This window comes from Zeus faber (assembly GCF_960531495.2).
Source record: "Zeus faber genome assembly, chromosome: 11".
Taxonomy (NCBI): Eukaryota; Metazoa; Chordata; class Actinopteri; order Zeiformes; family Zeidae; genus Zeus; species Zeus faber.
This window is the reverse complement of record NC_137205.1, coordinates 33,824,844-33,845,388: the sequence shown is the minus strand read 5'-3', so window position 1 is coordinate 33,845,388 and position 20,545 is coordinate 33,824,844. Positions and strand designations below refer to the sequence as shown.

Sequence of the window (20,545 nt, the reverse complement as noted above, 5' to 3'; positions counted from 1 at the left end):
TCTAAAATGGTTTGACCTTATGTAACATTTTATGTATAATGTAACATCATCTTACAGGCTCTTAAATCAGATGACATGTTATTCATCATGTAACAAGTTATTACATCATGTAATATGTTATTCATCATGTAACAGGTTATTACATCATGTAATATGTTATCCATCATGTAACATGTTATGACATCATGTAACATGTTATGGCATCATGTAAAGTGTTATGACATGATGTAGCATGTTATTAATCATGTAACATGTAATCACATCATGCTACATGATATTACACCATGTAACAGGTTATTCATCATGTAACAGGTCATATCATCATGTAAGATGTTATGACATTGTGTAACATGTTATTCTCAATGTCACATGTTATTACTGTACATCATGTAGTATAATACATATGTATATGATGTAATTTTATTTATTTTATTTATTTTTTATTTTTTTTTTTTAACGAGGAACTACCATGGAGATCAGAAATCTCTTTTACAAGGGAGACCTGGCAAAGGTAGCAGCCATTAGAAATTACCTGTATAAAACACGTACATAATATACAAATGAACAATAAAAATGAATGACAGCTATTCAAGTACAATGGCCTCTCAAGAAAAACGATGACATTCCTCCCTCACTGTATTCTTTATCTAATATCATCTCACATGATGTAATAAGCTGTCACATGATGCTCTTTTGTTTAGAAGCAGCTGAGGAAGAGAAAATGGCGGAAGAGAAAAGTAATCGTTTGGCTCTGAGTGGTCTCGATGAGCAACTCACCTGTAACCATGGAAACAGTAACTACAGCGATATCCTGACGTTGCGCGTTCCCATGGCGATTGCAGAGTCGGACCTGGAGACGGAGGAGGACGAAGGTGAAGAAGAGGACTTTGAGGTAACCTGTTTGTTTGGTTTCCCATGAAGCCACTGGGTTGGTTCTCCAACATGGGCGCCAGTTAGCATCAAGGGTATAACTTTGGTTTCAGGATGGGGGGGGCACAATAAAAGGAGGGGTTTGGGGGTCTTACTTCAGAAAATAAATTGCTATTGGAATCCCTTTTCTTGCATTTCTTCATACATTCAGGGACTACAGTAACCAATCCAACATAGCAGGGTTGGCGTGAGGGTTACGGTACAGTAGCTTATATTATAAGCTACTCTACCTGCAACTCAGTGCTGCTGTTCCCTGCCCTGTCCCCCTGTGTCCCATCTGATCTGTGATATCAAAGCAACCATGCAAGCAAGCATTTTACCAAAACACCAAGACCCTTTATGCAGAACATATCACTTCCCTGCAATTACCAAAGATAACAATTGGATTAGGGTTAGGTAGTTTTCCCGAAGAAGCAGATCTCTATTGTCTCTTCTGTTGTTCAGTTAGTTCTTTTTTTTATCTTCTGTTCATTCTTCAGAACTCTGAGGAGTCTTCGCTGTGCAGCACGGTGGAAAAAGCTCAACAAGCTTTAGACGATGACGAGGATGAAGAAGAAGAAGGACCTGCGGACTGCTGCAGTGCTGGCACGTACACACACACTCACTCACACACACACAAAGACACACACACACACACACTTACTCATTCACTCATTCACTCACTCACTCATTCACTCATACACTCATTCACTCACTCATTCACTCACTCACTCACTCACTCACTCACTCACTCGCTCTCTACAGGAACACACATTTTATTTCTTCTAGTCTGAGTTTGACTGATTTCTTCTTATTGATCTGATACCTAAATCATCAGATCAATTTCTTTACGCTGTTCATATTTCACAGTCGTTATAATTTCAGTTATTAATATATAAGCTGGGTTATCAATAGTATTATTAATATTCAACTAGGTTAACTCTTGTTTTTAATAATTGTATGTTATCAATAATACTGTTGTCTCTGTTGATATTAATAATTCAAAAAAGTATTATTAATATGAATATGATTGCAGATGAAGTGCAGTTCAGATAAGGCTCACAGAGAGTTAAATTGATTTAATCCATGATTATTTATCTGCTCTGTTATAAAACACAATAATAATTCAATAACAAAGCATGTTAATCATATTCAAAATAAAGTATCAATAATGGGTAATAGGGCTCTAAACTAATTAGGTGTTAAATTAAATAATATATATTAAACTTAAAACCAGGTCGCCATATAACACGCAACAGGTACTGTAAATCAATAAACAGTAACTGCACCCCATGCTTGACAATACTATATATTATATAGTAGTATATATATACGATATATATAAATATATACACACAGTATATTGTAGTATTGTAGTAGTAGTAGTATTGTAGTATCATATTATATATACTTTGTATATATATATATATATATATACACATATATAAAACTGGACGTTAAAACTGAAAGCGTAAAACTGAATGTTTCTAAGCTAACAAATGAATATTCTACTGAATACTTTAAATATTGATATCATGAATATTCATATTGTGCTTTTATACAGTACTTTTGATATTTTTATTATTATTATTATTATTATTATTATTATTATTATTATTATTATTATTATTATCATTGTTTCTAATATTAATATTATGAATATGATGTGCAGTGTTCATTTAATGGATATGAATATCCTTTATATTTATTTTATGAACATGCATGTTATTATTATGCAGAGTGCTCGGCCCGCTGTCACTTCCTGCATCTGGACCTTGATCTTCCCAGTTTGAAAATATGGTCCAAACTACGACAAACATGTTTCTTCATCGTGGAGCATCAGACCTTCGAAACTTTCATCATCTTCATGATCCTGCTGAGCAGCGGCGCACTGGTGAGTCCACTGCCAGGCCCAGCTGGTCATGGTCCCGATTGGTCCGTTTCAACCATTCCTGGTCCTGATTGGTCCTCACTAGTTGGTGGGTCCTTATCCAGGAACCAGTCACACAGGGTTATGATTCCTTGTCCTGAGGACCCGTGGGGTCTCACATAGTCCCTCCAGCCATGGTACAGGAAGGATCTGCTGTCTATCGTTATGTCTACGTTAATATTTAATATTAAATAATTAATAATTGTCTTGACAGGGCACCACCTTTGTTTTGTTTAGTTTAAAGAAACAAATATGTTTACTTTAAGTTATTGGGTCAATCTCATATCTAAAGTGTGTCCTCTTTCAATGAGCTTAAGTAACTACTTGGAGATAAACATCACAGACAACAACCTTAGAAATAAACAAACTATTTATTTGTAGCTAAAATACTTGGCAATAAAAGGTAAAATAAAGAGATTAAAATAAGAGATGAAATAACATGAAATAAATAAGAATAAATAAGAAAACAATGAACTTAAAAAATAAATTAGTACCTGATTTGGCAGTGATGGGAAGTGTGTGTTTATTTACATTTACATTTAGCAGACGCTTTTATCCAAAGCGACTTACAATTATTCAAACACCGACGGACGCAGCCATCAGGAGCAATGAGGGGTTAAGTGTCTTGCTCAAGGACACGACAGCATGCTAGCAGGAGGAGCCTGGGATCGAACCAGCAACCTTTAGATTACTAGACGACCAGCTCTACCTCCTGAGCGACCCCCCCACAAGATGAGATGAGATGAGAAAAAAAACGGAAGCCCAAATATTATTCCTATGTTCTAATCTAGAAATTGAAAACTATCCCAGCATCAATTTTTGGTCAGAGACACAAAAGAGGATCTGCTGTGAACAGCATTCCTTGAAACAACGCCTTCTGGATGGTGTGGTACCCGGCGAGCCCTTCAGGGTCTTTTGTTCCAGCCCTGGACGTGGAACGCTTCAGCGAGGAGCTCCACCAGAGCGTAGAGTCGGAAGTCTGGAAGTCATGGACTTGGGGGTCTCACTTCATCCCTTTTGGGGTGGCAGTTGGAGGCATCGTTGGAACAGCGTCAGGTGATAGAACACAGAAGCTGGTCTCAAGGCTTGGTTGGTGTGGGAGGATCTGGTCGTTAACTTCCTGACTTGTTTAAAAATACTTGCAAATACTGTTGTACAAAGCTATTATCAACTCAGTTACAAAATTTATCAGAAACTTTGGTGACTCAAAAAATACATTAAACAAGCTCACTATGTGTATTCACAAACCAGAGAGTTTTAGGTGGAAAAAAACTAAAATTCGTAAAGGAAAATAAAATGATGAATTCATTAAAGAAAAATGTGCAAAAGTTTAGTAGTTGATATAAGGCGGAAATAGTTTCTTTCAGAGTTGTCAGCACTTCTCATCAGAAAAGACGGAGTGTGTCGCACAGAGACACTCCTGCGACGTCACGTCCTCTGACCGGACTGCCGGAATCATCACTCACAAACTCCCATCACCGTCATTTTATGGGCTAAAAACAATACATATACATGAACCATCAACAGTGCTATCAAGAAAAATATAAAATGATAATAAAACAAACATCCCGACACGCTTACACACTATGACACTATATTTGTGATAAATCCACACAAACATTGATTATTGACTATGTGATATAACAAATTCATACCTGTATCATTAATAACAGAAAGCACTATCAACACACAACACAGTTGCTCAGTTAATCAGTCTGCAGTAGCCGAAAGGAAATCAAAGAATGTCCCCCGCCCCACACCCGCGGCCTCGCTTTCTCATGCCCCACCGTCCCCCCACCCCACCACCGCGCAGAAAGGAAGAATTTTAGGAGGATTTAAATGTATATTTAATACAACACAGTCAATTAATTCTATGATATAATTATAGAACCCAGAATCGCGATTGTGGCGCCTCCCCTTGCGGCTGCCTGCGCGAGCACCTTGTGTCGATTACGCACATTTTGGTGTTTTTTAGTATTTTTGGAGCTTATTGTGCGTAATCACCGGGTTTCATGACAATTCACTGCATATATGTATGACCGTATGTGTAACGGGTGCGGTTAGGACCCAATTGCAGCACAAAGACAGGCAGGGATATTTGGTAATGTCTTTTATTTGTAGAGCAGACGGAAGACAGGCAGGGGGCAGGCAGGATACGTCGTCAGGGACAGGCAGGTTCGATAACGAGGAGTGCAGACAGAAGACAGGCGGAGTGGCAGGCAGGATGCGTGATCGGAGCGAGGCAGAGTCGGTAGCAGGGAATCAGGGAACAGCTGTGTGCGCAGGTGAATGGAGTTGGGTTAATGAGACAGGTTAGGAGAGGGAGGGGAAGGTAGATGAAGGCGGAGATCATGACAGTATGTATAATGTATGTGACAAATAATCTCTTCAACTTGAACTTGTACTTGAACACGTAATTTGAGTATAACACGAACACATATGTGTGTGTGTAACGCAAGGGCTTCTTATCCCGCCATGTGATGGCGGTGGAGATCCATGGTAAAAATACCTTTATCTCCATAAAAACTCCATCTAAGAGTCATAGAGTCTTCGTGAGTAAAAATAATTAATATAATTCATAACAGTTGTATTCTAGAACATGCAATGCACTGTGAAAAGGTTCTAGAAGGAATGTGTTCAAAATGTATGACTTCACTCAGTGATACTCTAGATGAGAGAGAGAGAGAGAGAGAGAGAGAGAGAGAGAGAGAGAGAGAGAGAGAGAGAGAGAGAGAGCGAGAGAGAGAGAGAGAGAGTTTGACTTTTAGGGTTCCTTTATTTGCAGTAAGTCATGTCACAGCAGCAGCAACTTGATCACGCAGGAACCAATCAAACAACAAAAACCAGAGACAAATCAGTCAACCAGCAGCAATAGGCAGCAAGAGTACAGACATCCCTCTTCAGAGATCAGAGAACTTGGTACGCAGGGATCTGTAGGTTTCTTCACCAGGTTTGAGACAGCTGTTCACTATAAGGACAGCTCCCTTTGTAGCCCAGACTTCCTCCTTTGTACAGTTTACCTCTTTGGAGAGAGAGAGAGGAGAAAAGAAAAAGATCACAACTACCACTGAAAATCACAGGTTAACAATGAGGGAATCATCCTGGACTGAACACAGCAGAGGTGCTGTGCTCAATCCAGTATGATTCCTGGAATGACACACTTCCAACACCCCATACATTCCTGAAAGTGTCCAATTTGCTGGTCAGTTTGTAAAACTCAAACTCCACCCTGAGGCGGGCTGAGAGCAGACCAATCGTCATCTGGGCCGGGTCTACTGACCCCTGACCCCGCGCAGCATTCCTTCTGCTTTTCCAAATGGCCAGCTTGGCCACCCCCGAAACAATGCTCTCCAGGACATGTACAGAGGAAGAGGAAAATTCAGGTTGCGCCAATAATGCCATTTGCTGCACCCGCACAACCTTCAAAATCATAGCACGGATGATCGGAGCAATCTGGTCATATATTCTGCAGGTACATGTGCTTTGGATAAAAGCGTCTGCTAAATGCAATGTAATGTAATAATGTAATGTAAAAATTTAAACGTGTAATTGGCAAAGCCTTGTTGATGACAAAAGATGTAGTTCACCCATTTGATATTTTTGTCAATTGTTCACCAGGGACAAAGTATAGACACAAATCCACCTGAAATTTGGTTTTGTGCCTTAAATTTGTGAGGGGACCTCCCTTGGTTCTCTAAAGGCATCTATGTAGACACAGGGGACGTTTACAGATTGTGTTATTTTTCGGTTGACATGGGTGCAGTGTATCATGCAGTCCCAGACGTATGGAGATGTGGCCGTGTGTACTCCATTGGTTATGGGGCTTTAGGTTTGATGACCCCATTATCTTTTAGTGGTTGAGCATAATGCCGCAGTGTCGGGAGTATTATTAATAATGTTGTGATTAGTATGAATACTAGGGTCCCCCGACCCTGCGGAGTCGTTTGAATGGGTTAAATGGATGCAATGTGCTTTGCCAGCTCACGGTTTCTGCTGGGTGTAATCACTGGGTGTGAGTACTTAGCTTTTGGCAGTGGCATTAGCTTCCTCGGTGGATGCAGTGCTGATGGCGTTGGTGTCGTTTTGTCCATAGGTTGGCGGGGATGTTGGTGAGCGGGGGAGACAGTTCTGGTGATTCAGTTTGTTCAGTTGGTTCCGTTGGGGTCAGTTGGGTTCAGTTGTGGTTATATATATGTTTTAGTTAATAATCAGCACTATTTTCTATGCTAAATGTGTGTAGCTTGGAGTGGGTGGAACTCAGTGTCATAATCTTGCTGTGTGATGGCTAAGCTGTGGATCCTGGGCGGGGTTAGTCACACACACACTTTCACACGTCATCAGCAAAGTGAATGCAGTTGGAATCTCTTCCAAAAACTTCTCTCAGTACGCTCCAACCCTCTAGCCGCTCACTTCCTCCTATCTCCATTCGTGACTTCAACAGTCCATTTCTAATCGACTTTTCCATGTCCTTCTATTTCCCTCACAATACAATAATATTTCCTTCATCTTTATTCCAACAGCACTCAAACAACATTAATTTCAGCAATAATGCTGCAACGCAAAATACAGTGCACACGAGGAGGAAACAGACATTCTACAGCTACCAAAATTTTACCACGTCCCAGACAGTCAAAACTAATCCAGATTTTCAAAATGGCTCTGCTTACCTTAGTTCCTATGGGCCCTGTCCCATAGGAACTAAGGTACTGACTGGCCGAGTCGTGGGTCAGACGGTGGTCCGCGGTTCAGACCATACAACAAACCTCCATACTCACAGATTCCATTTACGCACAAAACACAACAATAATTCAAACACTTAACACACAGATTCTAATCTCTGCACAGGAATATTGCCACTGTATCTGCATTTTTTCTGTATGTTTGGCTGCTACTGAAAAGGTGGGGGCTTCTGGTTCTGTGACAATTCCGCTGCTGGATGATTGTTGATAAAACAAACTCTGTGAATGGTGCCCGTGAGCAGAAAACCGTTGGCTCTGCACTCTTGGTTGGAAGGAGAAATATGGATTAGCAATACAGAATACAGAATTATTTAGCGCTAAATAAAAAAAATGAATAAAATAACAAAGAATAAACCATGGCCTGTGTTCACTATATTCAAAGAATTGTGTCACTATAGCTAGAGAGCTATGATATTGTCTTGTGTTTCTCTGATCTGGACACATGCCACAAGGACTCTATTATTTACTCAAACTTATTTGAAAAGACCAATGACTGTGGACCTGAGAGTTCTTGCTGGTTCGGGTTCCCTAACCCTAACCCTAACCCATAATTATTAAGGTATAAGGTATTAAATATTGAGGTGCAAGGCCATTTATAGCTTCATTTAAAAGTAGCAGAATTTTTAAATCAATCCTGGTTTTAACAGGGAGCCAATGTAGAGATTTAAGAACAGGTGTTGATGTGTTCAATCTTTTATTTTCTGTGACGTTAGTGGGTGCGAGTAGTGTGGCTTGATTGAGTGGGGAACAGCGTTGGATTTTTTATGTTTGGCGTGTCAAGTAGATGCACATGACAACGCCAAAATCTTTGTGGTGTCATTTTTGTTGGTTTACCAGTTTGTAGGATCAGTTCTAATTTAGAAGAGAAATATGCCACCGGGTGGAGTTTTCCCACATGGGGTTGACACAGTACCGATAGCATATATCCACCCTATTGATCCGTAAATTTAGTAAACTGGAGTCTATAGTCAGGGAAACGGAGTGTGGGTGCTACGGTAAGGAAATGTTTCAGATCAGTGAAGGCCGCCGGAGCCTCGGGTGTCTTGGTGTGTGTGTGTGTGTGTGTGTGTGTGTGTGTGTGTGTGTGTGTGTGTGTGTGTGTGTGTGTGTGTGTGTGTGTGTGTGTGTGTGTGTGTGTGTGTGTGTGTGTGTGTGTGTGAGTGTGTGTACATGTCGCCTGATCAGGGTGTGCAGAGCCATGGCTTGGGTCATTCCCTGGGGTCACCTCCTCCCGGCGTCAACGCACCCGGTGTGCTATCACCGGGTGCGTTGCATTACATTTCACTGCATATATGTATGGAAGTATGTATATGTATGTGACAAATAAAAATCTTGAATCTTGAATCTTGAATCTTGAATCTCTGATATTGTCCAGATTTACCGTGTTTGACTCCGGTTGTCCTGTGGTCGTCTCTTTTGCGGCGTGGGACCGGCATGGGCCCAGTGTCCTTCCTGGCCGCAGTGATAGCAGGTCCTGCCGCCTAAGTTGTGACCTCCTCGGCCTCGGCGACTGAGACGGCTTCCATGGAATCCTCCGCCTCATTGGGTCTGGCCTGAGGTGGGCCACGATGTACCTTGCTGACCTGGAGATATGGCCTGAGCGAGCATGGTTATCTGGGTCTGGGACTCACATTGTTTCTTTTGATCTTGTGAGCGGTCTTTGTCCCTTTGGTGTGTTTCATAGCCGTGTTCAGCGTGGAGGATGGTATCAACAATGGTCGCTGTCTTCCAGGTGACAAACAAGTGTTTCAACATGTTTTATCAGGTTTTATCAGTCCACTATGATGGTGGAAATCAACTTCCAAGCGTGCGGCATAGGCTTGTGGGGTCTCCTCTGGGTTCTGTCCACATTTGTTGATGTTGGAGAGATTGACAACATTGGGGAAGGCTTGTCGAGCGCCTGGGATGACCTGATCAACGAATTGACGCCACTCTAGGTTGTCTGCGGAAATGATGTTAGGCTCGTCATTAAGGACGAGGTTGGGTGGATTTGGAGGTTGACGCCATACGGGAGGATGGGAGTCCAGGTCCAGATCCAGGGGAGTTCCGGCCAGTAACATATGATACAAAGAAATACATTGATTAGCATTATACGATGGTAGTGCTAATGGCTTTCCCTGTCCCTTTCCCTGATCACTATGTCTCCCAAATTTATTACTGTTCTTTCATCTTTTCCTTTCATATACTTATACGATTCTTTTGATTCCCTAACTTGTTGATCCTTTTGCAGCGTTTACTATTCCAGATACCCATGGTGAAATTCAGTCAACAGTCCGGAACTGCACTCTGTACGCCTATAAGACCCGTGAGGGCTGTACGTCTATAAGACCTGTAAGGGCGATTTTACCATAGCTGTCTCGTAGTCCCCGACTGCACACAGTCCCCGACTGCTATAGTACTTATATCGCCGACTGTGGCCTTTTATTTTATTTCATTTTTTATTTATTTTTATTTTATTTTATTTTTATATTTTATACAGTCGTCACTATATTTCCAGGTTTTGTCTGAACCTCGATTTAAAATTTGAGAATAAAGTAACCAATGTTTCCACTTTAGAGAAAAAAAAATATATAAAAATAATAAAAACCTGTATCATAAAATAAATCATGATTTTAGATCTGATTTAAAAAAATATATTTTTTAATTTTAGACTAAGAAACCTTCTTACAAACTCTACATCTGTCTTACTCCGCTATCAGGAATGTAGATCGAGGCAGCGCCCCAGAGTCCCACCGAAGAACGATCCTCCAAACGAGGATTTTAGTCCATGACTGCTCCGTCGTCGATGGTCCCCCTGGACACAGCTCGATCCTGTTCCGGGATGCCAAATTATGTTAAAGAGGCAGACAGACGTTGGTTTTAGTACGGCGCAGCAATACGGCATCACGAACAACCCTGAACAGTGACACAGTATGCGGTACAGTATGCTACATAATAGTACAGTAAGGTAGTGGAGCCTATTTGTGTGGCTCAGTGAGGACCCCTGGTGAGGTCAGCGTTGACAGTTCTAATGGCTTGCGGGAAAAAACTGTCTCAGTCTCTCTGTTCTCAGGATCCTTCATGATCCTGCGGGCTCTGCTACTACACCTCCTGGTGTATAACTCCTGCAGGGGGGGGAGGGTAGTTCCAGTGGTATGTTCAGCTGAACGCACCACCCTCTGCAGGGCCCGCCTGTCGTGAGCAGTACAGCTCCCAAACCAGGCATCAATGTTGCCTGTCAGGATGCTCTCCACTGTTCCAGAGTAGAAGGACTTGAGGATCCTCACCGAGACCCGGAATTTCCTCAGCTGCCTGAGGTGGTAGAGACGCTGCTTCGCCTTTCTCACCAGAGTGTCTGTGTGTACAGTCCATGTTAAGTCCTCTGTGATGTGGACTCCCAGGTATTTGAAGCTGCTCACCCTGTCGACAGAAGTCCCATTAATCACCAAGGGCGCGTGCGTCCTCGATTGTGATGCTCGCCTAAAGTCCACAATCAGCTCCTTAGTTTTGCTGACATTCAGGTGAAGGCTGTTGTCCTGGCACCAGAGTGACAGGTCAGCCACCTCCTCGCGGTAGGCCTTCTCGTCGCAGTGGGTGATCAGGCCCACAACAACGGTGTCGTCAGCAAACTTTATGATGGTGTTGGAGCTGGACCTGGCCACAGAATCATGTGTGTACAGGGAGTACAGTAGGGGGCTGAGGACGCAACCCTGGGGGGATCCTGTATTCAGGGTGAGGGAGCTTGACATGAGCTTCACCACCCTGACCACCTGGGGGCAGGCTGTGAGGAAGTCCAGGATCCAGGCACACAGCTGAGCATTCAGTCCGAGCTCCTTCAGCTTGACAGCCAGTCTGGTGGGGACTATGGTGTTGAAAGCTGAACTATAATCAATGAACAGCATTCTCACATAGGCCCCCTTCTGGCCATCCAGATGCGTGAGCGTGGTGTGCAGTACCTGGGAGACCGCGTCATCCGTGGATCTGTTCTGCCGGTACGCGAACTGCAACAGGTCCAAGGTGCTCAGGGTACAGGCCTTCAGCCAGAGGAGGGCCAGGACCCACCCCGAGGAGGGCCAGGACCCACCCCGAGGAGGGCCGGGATCCACCGCGAGGAGGGTCGGGACCCACCGCGAAGAGGGTCGGGACCCACCACGAGGAGGGCCAGGACCCACCAGGTTTTTGATTGCAAAATACCTGCAGGTGTAATGAATCTTGTTTGGATGTAATTTTTATATAGCTTTAAGAGCTCTAAATCCACAGTGTTTGTATCTTTTGTAACTTGAACTGTCTTTCACAGAACCCAAATGTGGGTGTCTCTGCCCACAGGTACAGGTTTAGGAAGGGAGGGGGTCTTTCTGGCATTTAGGCCCTGACATGGCGAGAGTATATTCATACAGATCAGACAAAAAGGCTCCCTGATGTCTTGTTTGAACTGTGCTGTCCCAAAGACCAGGTGCTTGAAGTTTCATCCAAATCGATCCACAGACAGAGCAGATATTAGCGAAAAACCAAACAAATTTTGAGCGCTATTACACCCGTACACAGTACATCTGATGCCAAAACTATCTGGAAGACATACTTCAGCATGAGATAGGAACATAGTTGAGGTGTCGTTTTACCCCTATGTCACATGGATCCCGTGGTTTAAATTTTATCCAAATCGATCCACATACGGAGCAGATATTAGTAAAATACCAAACAACTTTGACCCAAAATATTTAGTTGGTCGGGGTGAACTGACCCATCACACATCTGGTTCTAAAATTAAGGAGATGATATTTACAGTAAGACGCTTCATGACATCATCATATAATTTACTATTAATTATATTTACAGTAAGCTGCTTTAAGATGTCATCATATTATTCACTATTAATGATATTTACAGTAAGATGCTTTATGGCGTCTTCATATTATTTACTATAAATTATATTTACATTAAGATGCTTTATGACATCTTCATATTACTGACTTTAAATGATATTTACAGTGACGATTTATGACGTCATCATATTATTTACTATAAATTATATTTACAGTAAGACGTTTTATGACGTCTTCATAGTATTTACTATAAATTATATTTACATGAAGATGCTTTATGACATCATCATATTATTTACTATAAATGTACAGATTCTGATTGAGAATGTCCAGTTGGACCGTGTCCAGTGTGTGGCATGGTCTTGGTAACTCTGTAGTGTTGAGACGTGACCAAACTATGGATTTACGTGTATATTTATACAGCTTCTTACCTGGTAGATGTCGGTAGATCTGTTAGATTTATATTTTAAATCCCTGCTCCACATTACTTTGCCGGATTAATGAAAAAAATAAGAGAAAATAATCCTTAAATGTCATCTGCGTGTCCCTGTAAACGATTGAAATGTGTGACTGAGTGATGCATTTAAGATCCAGAGTGGCGTCAGAGAAATAAAAAACTGTGCAACGGTGATTACCCACAGAAATACCACAACAATTTTGGTTTTTCATGGAAACGTAACTTACTCAAAATGTAACCCCATTAAAAAACTCAACAAATGACGTGCCCGACAGCAACGACCACCCTTCACTGAGAGAGTGCAGCTCTATTTCCACAGACAACACGATAAGTTCTAACAATGAGAGGTTTACAGGTAAACATGGACGTTTTTTTAAAGACAGCAGGGTTGCGTTGTGTAGACTGCAGAGTGGTTGCTCCGCGAGACGAGCAACCGTGAGACAATAGACCAGGGGGAGCCCATGCAGCGTTCAAGTATTCTTGGAAAATCCTGCTGCGTTTGAGAATCCGGGAAACTGTAAAACATGCCCAACACAACTTAAATGGAACCCGTGTATTGGTGCCTGCAGCTATATTTACTATTTTTATTCTCCTTGGCCTTTTTCGGGCTAAAACTGTCTGTAACAGGACAACTTCTGCAACTATAGACACAGTTGAGGTCTCATTAGAACCAGGACGTCTCAGACATCTTGTGGTTCAAGTTTCATCTCTATCGATCCAAAAGAAATGATGAAATTTCGCCAGAAATAGCAGAACATTCGTGTGTCACCCACATGCCGAGGTTGTAAAAATGTTGTGGTCGGGTGGTGTAGCAAGATGAGTTTGTGGAGTAAGATGCTTTGTGACATCATTATCCAATTCCTTATAAATGTGCAGGTTGTGGTGACGAACACACTCGCACCGTGCAAGCTAGATAGTGTAGACTCTCTGTACCACTACAGAGCTGTTGATGCTGTTGAGCTACAGATGTTACAAACTATGTGTGTGTGTGTGTGTGTGTGTGTGTGTGTGTGTGTGTGTGTGTTGCCTTACCTGCTTGACATCGGCGGAGCTTTTTGTTTAATATTTTATCTTTTTCCCTTTTTGTAAATATAAAACACATTCTGTTCGCATCTAACCGTTAACATACATGTAGGAGTCTAAAACAGCATTCACAGTTTGTGACCTCACACATGGAGTTTGCTTTCAGCTTCAGAGCAAAGGATCCGAATTAGGTCAGTTTTATTTTAGTCCCAAAAGTTAAAGAATTTGATGAAATGTCTGTGGGGAACATGCAGTGTTGAATCCATTTAAATGGATCCTCTACACGGAGTGATTTCCTTCCACAGAGACACCGTGAGGCAGGACTTTGTGGAATAGAAGTAGGAAGTAGTAGGAAGTAGATTGGGACCTGACAGGAAGTAGGCAGGGATCTGACAGTAAGTGCACAGGGATCTGACAGGAAGTAGACAGGGACCTGACAGGAAGTAGACAAGGACCTGACAGGAAGTAGACAAGGACCTGACAGGTAGCAGACAGGGGCCTGACAGGAAGTAGACAGGGACCTGACAGGAAGTAGACAGGGATCTGACAGGAAGTAGACAGGAACCTGATAGGAAGTACACAGACACCTTCTAATTTTTAGGATAAAGTCCCAACACGCAACAAGTGGATCCTTGTATTAGTAATTCTGTCACGAGGTCTCACAGCGTCATTACGTCAGCTGATGCTGCGTTCAGAGGAAACTCAGGAAACTGAACTTGTTTAAGACGTAATGTTGATGTAAGGAGAAGTGACAGCATGAACTGATGCTGCGTTTGTTATTGGTGTCGATACTGGACTCGGTGTATTGCTACCTGCAGCTGTATTTAGGGGTCCATGACGTGACATGACATCATCATACAATGTACTATAAATGTGCAGATTATGGTTTTATATGTACATTTTGCATCGGGCACGGAGCGTGGTGTAATCGGGTCCATCGCTCCGTCGTGGTTAGAGATTACAAACTAGGTTAGGGTTAGGTGTTAGGTGTGTGTGTGTGTGTGTGTGTGTGTGTGTGTGTGTGTGTGTGTGTGTGTGTTTATGTATCTTCTTACCTGGTTGATGTCTGCGGGGCTGTAAATGAAGACACTGTATTCCAATATAACCCTTTGTTATATGCGGTGTTGTGTTCCTCCTTAGTTTTCCGGATTCGCAGAAGTGGTAAGACACAAAATCTACAAGTCCTTGACGAGTTCACATTCTTAGAAAGAATCAAGTTCAAGTTCAAGAGATTATTTGTCACATACATATACATACGGTCATACATATATGCAGTGAAATGTCATGACACCCGGTGATTACGCACAATAAGCTCTATAAGCTCTAAAAATACAAAAAAATACCAAAATGTGCGTAATCGACACAAGGTGCTCGCGCAGGCAGCCGCAAGGGGAGGCGCCACAATCGCGATTCTGGGTTCTATAATTATATCATAGAATTAATTGACTGTGTTGTATTAAATATACATTTAAATCCTCCTAAAATTTTTCCTTTCCGCGCGGTGTTGGGGTGGGGGGATGGCAGGGCATGAGAAAGCGAGGCCGTGGGTGTGGGGCGGGGGACATTCTAGAAAAATAGTATCCTGAAAATTGTAAACAATCAAGTCAAAATGTCAACTGTTTTCCGGTTTCATGGAATCGTAACCTATCAGAAAACATTGACACAAAAAAACATTAATCTACAAATACTCGTCACCACATTGAATCAAGTCCACTCGACTGTGGGAACATGCGATGCGTTAATGTACTAAGAGAACTAGGAGCTGTGAAATCAAATTTAGGATTTGGGATCAAGGAACCGTAACTTGTTGGGAAATGTATCCACAGAAAGGCATCACCACTAAAATTATAAAACTTCACTATGCTGCATAAGATTCCATAAATTATTGCCCCACATGAGACCAAACGTCACCTGTTTGTCACTGTGACTAGAGAGTTATTTACACAAACAATAGGTAAGTTCTAACAATGATGAGGTTTGGTTTAAATGCAAAAATAGACAGTTGTTTTAAAGAAACCTCATGTACATGCAGCTTCCTACAGCTAAATGTCATAAAATGAAAAGAGAAAAAAAAAAATTTAAAGTGTCTTTCCATATTAAGTCAAATTCAGATTTAATGTTAATGTTCTTTAAATGTTGTCTAAAACAATAAACATTCAAAACAACTTTAAACATTAAAAAAAATATTGAAAGGATATCTATGAATGTATGTAAAGTGTAAACACTGCTTGTTCCTGTGTGCGGCTGTCAGTTGAACAGCAGTTCTTATGTTCAGAATGTTTGCAAATGGACACAAAATGACCGAGATGATGTTTTGATGGAAGTAAATTATCTTTATCAGGATATGAATAAGTCTGGTAGAATAAATTATAATGTTCCAGGAAGAGATTATATTGCAATAACATAATTTCCAAAAAGACAAATGATGTTTCATTCCAAATAAAGTATGCTTAGCCGTTCACTGGCTGTATTGGTGTAGATCACTACGACTCTGTGAAACTTTGTTTAAATGTGACATCTGTTATTGAAATAATAATTTGAGAGTACTTAAAGCCCTAGTAATGAGTGACCATTGTGAAACAAAACGCAGTGTGGCCGATGGTAACTGCTTCTTTAAGGTATTATCATTTGCAAAGAGAGAAAACAAAGGAAATGAGGAAAAAAAACTGATGGTGGTGAAACACGTGAAAGAAAACTCCAATGTGTTCAGCAATTTTTCAAGATGTGAATTCTTATCTGTTTAAAATTAATTACAATCACAAATGAAATATGTTGGAAGTTGGACGACTGAAGTTGTAATACAGGCAGCAGCAGATGTACTAGGTGTGCATATATTCACATAGAGTCATAATGGTTAAAATATTGAGTATCAAAGCCACAATTTCAGATGAGAATAATGCAGAATCCATGTCCTATAGTTTCATTCATCACTATGGAAAATCTTCAAAATCGTCAAAATCTTCAAAATGTAATTTGTCACCAACGTGAATAAAATGGACCCTGAATATTGCTGCCTGCCGCTGTATTTATAGTAATTATTGTTTTGATGTTGCAGGCATTTGAGGACATCTACCTGGAGCAGCGCAGGACCGTCAAGACCCTCCTGGACTTCTCTGACCAGGTCTTCACCTTCGTCTTCATTGTTGAGATGCTGCTAAAGTGGATCGCTTATGGATTCAGAACCTACTTCACCAATGCCTGGTGCTGCTTGGACTTTCTCATCGTGGACGTAGGTTACTGTACTACGAATAGTACTTTACTACTACAGTAGTAATACTGCAGTACTACAGTACTAGTACTGTACTAATGCTGCAGTATTCTCCTAGGTGTCCCTCGTGTCCCTAACAGCGAGCATCCTGGGATACTCGGAGCTGGGAGCCATCAAGTCCCTGAGGACGCTGCGCGCCCTTAGACCCCTGAGGGCCCTGTCTCGCTTTCAGGGCATGAGGGTGAGAGAGGGAGACAGACAGACAGGCAGGCAGGCAGGCAAACATACAAACAGGCAGACGAACAGTCAGGCAGGCAGACAGACAAACAGGGAGACAGACAGACAGGCAGACGGGCAGGCAGACAGACAAACAGACAGACAGGCAGACAGGCAGGCAGGCAAACAGACAAACAGGCAGACTGACAGACGGACAGATAGATAGGCAGACAGGCAGACAGGCAGGCAGGCAAACAGACAAACAGGCAGACGGACAGGCAGACAGGCAGGCAGGAAGGCAGGCAGGCAGACAGGTAGACTGCTGGTCCCACAGCAAGACTGGACTATGCTGTCTCTCTCCCTGTCTCCCTCTCTCTGCCTGTCTCTCCCTCCCGCTCCTCATGTCTTCCTTCCTGCCCCCCCTGTCTAACCCCCCACTTCCTCCTCACCTGTCTCTCTCTCTCCCTGTCTCCTGACCGGTCGCACCTTCTGCTCCCTCCCTCCATCCGTCTTCAACGTGCTTCTGGTGTGTCTGGTTGCTACCTCTCTACCTGGCTGTCTCTCTCCCCCCAGGTGGTGGTGAACGCCCTGGTGGGGGCGGTGCCCTCTATTTTCAACGTGCTGCTGGTGTGTCTGATCTTCTGGTTGCTCTTCAGCATCATGGGCGTCAACCTGTTCGCAGGGAAACTGTCTCGCTGCGTCGACGCCACATCGCAGCTGCTTCCTGTCGCACAGGTCGACAACATGTCGCAGTGTCTACAACTCGGCCAATCAGAGCCGGGCGTGCGCTGGGCCTTGCTCAAGGTCACCTACGACAATGTGGGCATGGGCTACTTGGCGCTGCTGCAGGTGGTGAGTTGCTACGCTGGGCTAGGCTAGACAGGTGGTGACTCCCCTAGCAACAGCAAACGGGCTACTGACTGCTACCTGGCTCGGCTAACCAGGATAGGCTAACCAGGCTAGGTTAGGCTAGCTTCTTATTCTGCACCAGGACTAACAATCAGGACCAGAAATAAAATTCAAAAACAAACAGTAATTTCATATTTTGTGACATGAATGACGATCAATGAACAATAATGTTTCTATTAAGTCCAGTCAATAGAATAAATAATACAATCGATTACACATTGAAATATTACATTAAAAGAATACAACAAATAATACAATCAATTACTGTAATTTCTGGGCTATTAAGCCCGAATATAAGCCTGACTATAAGCCGCACCCACTGAATTTTTTTTAAATAATTATTTTGAACATAAATAAGCCGCACATGTCTATAAGCCGCATGTGCCTACCGGTACATTTAAACAAATTAACTTAATACAGGTTTTAACTAAACACTGCTTGTAACAAAAATAAATAGGCTTAAACGAAACACGGCTTGTAACAAAAATAAATAGGCTTTAACGAAACACGGCTTGTAACCAAAATAAAAAATTAGCGGTAAACAGTAGCCTACCAAGAAAGTCATTGGTCACTATCTTCCTCCTCCTGCACACTGAAACCACTGGAGTCATCTCCTTCGGTGCCGGCGTTGAATAGCCTCGGAATTGTTTCATCTGATGTTGGATCGTTTTCATTGTCGCTCTCGTCACTTTCATCCGGAGGCAAATTCCCTGCTGAGCTCATCAACACGCAGCAGTCCAGCCTTTTGAAACCTGTTGATGATAGTGGAGTTTTTGACAATGCTCCACACTGTCTGGACCCACTGGCAGACACCACCATGGTCCACCTCTAAAATCCTCAAACTTCATTGCGGTAGCGATTGTTTTGGCTTTCAGTCGGATCTGCACGGTTGAAACACCTCGGCCGTCTGCTCTCTGTGTGTTGACCCAGTCTTCGAGCTCATTTTCTAGTTCGGGCCATCTGCTTTTCTTCCCTCTGAAAGCTTTTGTCTTTTTGCACTGAGTCAGTTCCTCACGCTGCTGTTTCCAACGTTGTATCATCGACTCATTAAGGCCAAGCTACAGCTCTATTTCCTTTTCCCTCAACCAGATTGATCGCCTTCAACTTGAAACCTGCATTATATGCATTTCTTTGTGTCTTTGCCATGATGAGGGTGACGAAATGACTACCGTAAATGATGGGAAGTTTGAGCGTGCTCGATTTTATCTAAACAGTAAACGAAACAGTTACATTGTTTCACCTTAACCCGTTCTGTAACGGGTGTGGTTAGGACCCAATTGCAGCACAAAGACAGGCAGGGATAGTACTCGTGGGAGACCCCGTCCATCTCCACGTCCTCCGCTAAATGGGCCACATGATCCTCATCGGAGTAGTCGGAGACCCCGTCCATCTCCTCGTCCTCCGCTAAATGGGCCACGTCCTCATCTGAGGAGGGACCCCCAGGGTTGACATCCTCCGCCTCTGAAACGTCGCTGGAGGACTGTATTTTATTCTATATATTTTTTATCTTATTCTATAAGTATTCCACTTACTGTATTACGTTTTAGGAGTCAGTTAGTCGGTCTATTAGAAAGGAATTTTCTACTTTTTATTTTATTTTATTTTTTGTACTTTTTCCTAGGACTTCTTGTGTGCTATCACCGGGTGCGTTGCATTACATTTCACTGCATATATGTATGGAAGTATGTATATGTATGTGACAAATAAAAATCTTGAATCTTGAATCTTGAATCTTGAAACAAGAGAGGTGGTGGGGTCTGCGGTCGGCAGGGTTGACCCGGTCTGGAGGGCTGGTCAGGATGTCGCTGATGGAACCTCCTGATGAGGGTGTGGTCCAGAATGTGCCTCGCAGGGACCCAGGACCTCTCCTCCAGGCCGTAACCCTCCCAATCCACCAGGTACTGCAGGCCTCTCCCATGCCGGCGGGAACGTAGGAGACGGCGGACAGAAAAGGCAGGACCCCCGTCAATGAAGCGCGGAGGAGGCGCCAAGGGGACCAGAGCACTCTCCCGGACCGGCTTAACTTTGGACACATGGAAGGTGGGATGGACGCGCATGGACCTGGGGAGCTTGAGCCGCACTGCCACCGGGTTAACGACCTTCTCGATCATGAACGGGCCGATGAACCGAGGAGCCAGCTTTTTGGATTCCACCTTAAGGGGGAGGTCCCAGGTGGAGAGCCAGACCTTCTGGCCCAGCTGGTAGTCCGGGGCCTGGGAGCGGCGACGGTTGGCGGCAGAGGCATTGCGGCCAGCGGCTCGGAGGAGGGCGGCCCGGGCCCGGGTCCAGATCCTGCGGCAGCGGCGAATGAAGGCCTGGACGGACGGGCAGGAAGCCTCCTTCTCAAGGGCC

The 20,545-nt window shown here is 43.0% G+C and overlaps 1 protein-coding gene across 1 annotated transcript in view; it reads left to right on the top strand.

Moving 5' to 3' along the window:
* The window catches only part of scn4ab (sodium channel, voltage-gated, type IV, alpha, b), a 69,713-nt gene that overhangs the window by 32,920 nt on the left and 16,248 nt on the right, over nt 1–20,545 (top strand). Inside the window, exons 16-21 of the mRNA XM_080010161.1 lie at nt 702–892; nt 1,410–1,515; nt 2,649–2,803; nt 16,916–17,089; nt 17,187–17,309; nt 17,858–18,136. Of these exons, the coding sequence (XP_079866287.1) occupies nt 702–892; nt 1,410–1,515; nt 2,649–2,803; nt 16,916–17,089; nt 17,187–17,309; nt 17,858–18,136 (1,028 nt within the window). The remainder of the gene's footprint in view (nt 1–701; nt 893–1,409; nt 1,516–2,648; nt 2,804–16,915; nt 17,090–17,186; nt 17,310–17,857; nt 18,137–20,545) is intronic.